The sequence below is a fragment of the Pterocles gutturalis genome, unplaced genomic scaffold (genome assembly GCF_000699245.1).
Source record: "Pterocles gutturalis isolate BGI_N339 unplaced genomic scaffold, ASM69924v1 scaffold13730, whole genome shotgun sequence".
NCBI lineage: Eukaryota > Metazoa > Chordata > Aves > Pterocliformes > Pteroclidae > Pterocles > Pterocles gutturalis.
Window position 1 is genome coordinate 61,166 of NW_010143625.1, and position 2,114 is coordinate 63,279.

Below are 2,114 nucleotides of genomic sequence, written 5' to 3' on the forward strand. Positions count from 1 at the left end.
TGTTTTTTTTCTTGAAAATAAGCATTTAAGTAGCTCCTCTGATCTAAACTGTTCCATAGTAACAACGTCTCCATGTCTCATCTGGAATCTTCTCACGGATATCTGTCCCATTTGTTCTCAGAGTTATACAAGTTCAATGACAGTAGATAAGCTATAGCTAAATCTCTCTGCAAATACCCCCACTCTCAGTGAAAAAGTAAGAAACTGGTACAATTTATTTAAATCTTTGACCCTTCTCTGATATACCCATCAGCCAATATCCAGGAAGCTTTTCTACAGGCTCATGACAGGATTACTTATCAAATAGGAGTGCTGACAGGTTCCACACAATGCCCCTTTGCTGCACATGTTTACTCTATCCTCTGCCTGGCAGCAGGCTATGATGCCATTGCACCGCTGTCCCATATATTTGAAAAAAAAAAAAAAAAAAAAAGAAGATAGTGGAGAGTGTCCTAGGCTGACTCTTCTCTGTGGTATTACTTGCAACGTGAAACAAAGAAAAATATTTTTGGATTTTCTATTGCATTACACTGTCCTTCTGCACAGCAATATATTTATGCCATGAAAAATCATTAGATTGGAATAGATTAAGAGTGCAAATAACATTAGGTCTTGACCATTTTGGGGCACAGCCCAAGCAGCTGTTCATACCTCTGTACTGTTGTTACCAGCTCTTTTTCTTTTTTCTTCTGACACACCAGCTGCAACTCTCTCTCTCTGCACTGCGATCGGGCCTCTCCAAGCTTCTTTTCCAACTCAGTCATAGTTTCTTGAAGCTCCTTGTTCTTCTCTTCTAGAATTTGCAGCTACCACAGGTTACATTAGTCAGACACGATGCCACATGAGCAGATGGGCTTGTGGCAGGCCACAGCCTTACAATTACCTTCCGTATAAACTTAGACCCATTTCACTTCTCTGAGTATGAGAATCGCTAATAGATACAGTGCTTTCTAAAACACTGAAATACTTCCCTTCCTAAACAGATGGGGAAAAAATATATGTTGAAACAGTAAAAGATTTGATAACAGATATTAGGGAGCTTACTTGCATTTTTAAAATGTCAAATAAACACCCTTTTCCTTACCTGTTTAGTCTGCCCTTCTATATCATCCAGCGTTGGTAGGTCTGCCAGATATTTTTCTAAGGTTTCAATTCTTCTTTGTTTTTCTTTGTTTTGCTCAGACTCTTTCTGGCATTTCTTCTTCAGGCTATTAATGTAACGGTCTCTAGTTTTAAGCTACAAGAAAGTAAGAGTACATGTTTTATGATTACAGTGAAAAATTAAACCTGCTTTAGAAGCAGAGGCTGGTCACTCTTGAAGAATTGTACTCTCAGCTGCATCAAAGAGTTGGTTACTGCAGAAAACGAAACCAAAGAATGATTAGTCCCAGCAGCTCCAAGTCACAAACTCGCAAGTGACCTCAAACCACAGTTGCTTCACCTCTGCTGAGAACATTCCATGTGCCTTGTGAACTGAAAATACGACAGTTCAACAGTTAAAATATTCTTGGTTTTTTTCACCAATAAGGATGTTCATACACAATGAACAATCAGGAAATATTTTTGTCTTTCTTCTTCCTGTGGCGTAGGAAAACAACTTAAAACACAGGGACCTAAGAACTTAACCCAACAAGAACTGGAGCCAAAAACCTGACTTTGATGCAATCTGACAACTACATCAGAGGACATCAGAACAAAATAGTGGCTTCTTTAAACATCTTTTCTACAGCTATCTTGTCCATCAGCCTGCAAATATTTTTTGTATATTGTGTTATATTTGCTTGCATTCCTGGTACTTACTTTGCTTTATTACTTAGGTGAAAAAAGTAGCAATCCATCTCACTGACACCCATCTCACTGAGAAATAATTGCGTGACACTGTCAATGTCAGAGCTCAGTAACAGAGCCTACTGAAAAGTTTAAGTCAATAATATCTGGAAAGTTTTTCCACAGATAGTTTCCTATAGGGGCCACAAAAGTGACAATTGCCAAAAGGCCAGAAATCTTTGTATTGTTTATTTTATCAAGACCTCAAAACTGAACAAAGCTTTCAGGATGCTTTAAAATCTTTCTGATCAGACAAAGCCCAAGTAAACCCCACAGTCAATAAGGCA

General features: G+C 38.3%; 1 protein-coding gene across 1 annotated transcript in view; it reads right to left on the minus strand.

Moving 5' to 3' along the window:
• Window positions 1-1,237, minus strand: part of LOC104470037 (centrosomal protein of 85 kDa-like) — a gene marked incomplete at its 5' end in the record, with an annotated part of 11,534 nt that extends 10,297 nt beyond the window's left edge. The window contains 2 exons of the mRNA XM_010084814.1: window positions 652-806; window positions 1,085-1,237. Of these exons, the coding sequence (XP_010083116.1) occupies window positions 652-806; window positions 1,085-1,237 (308 nt within the window). The remainder of the gene's footprint in view (window positions 1-651; window positions 807-1,084) is intronic.
• Window positions 1,238-2,114: the final 877 nt, after the last annotated feature.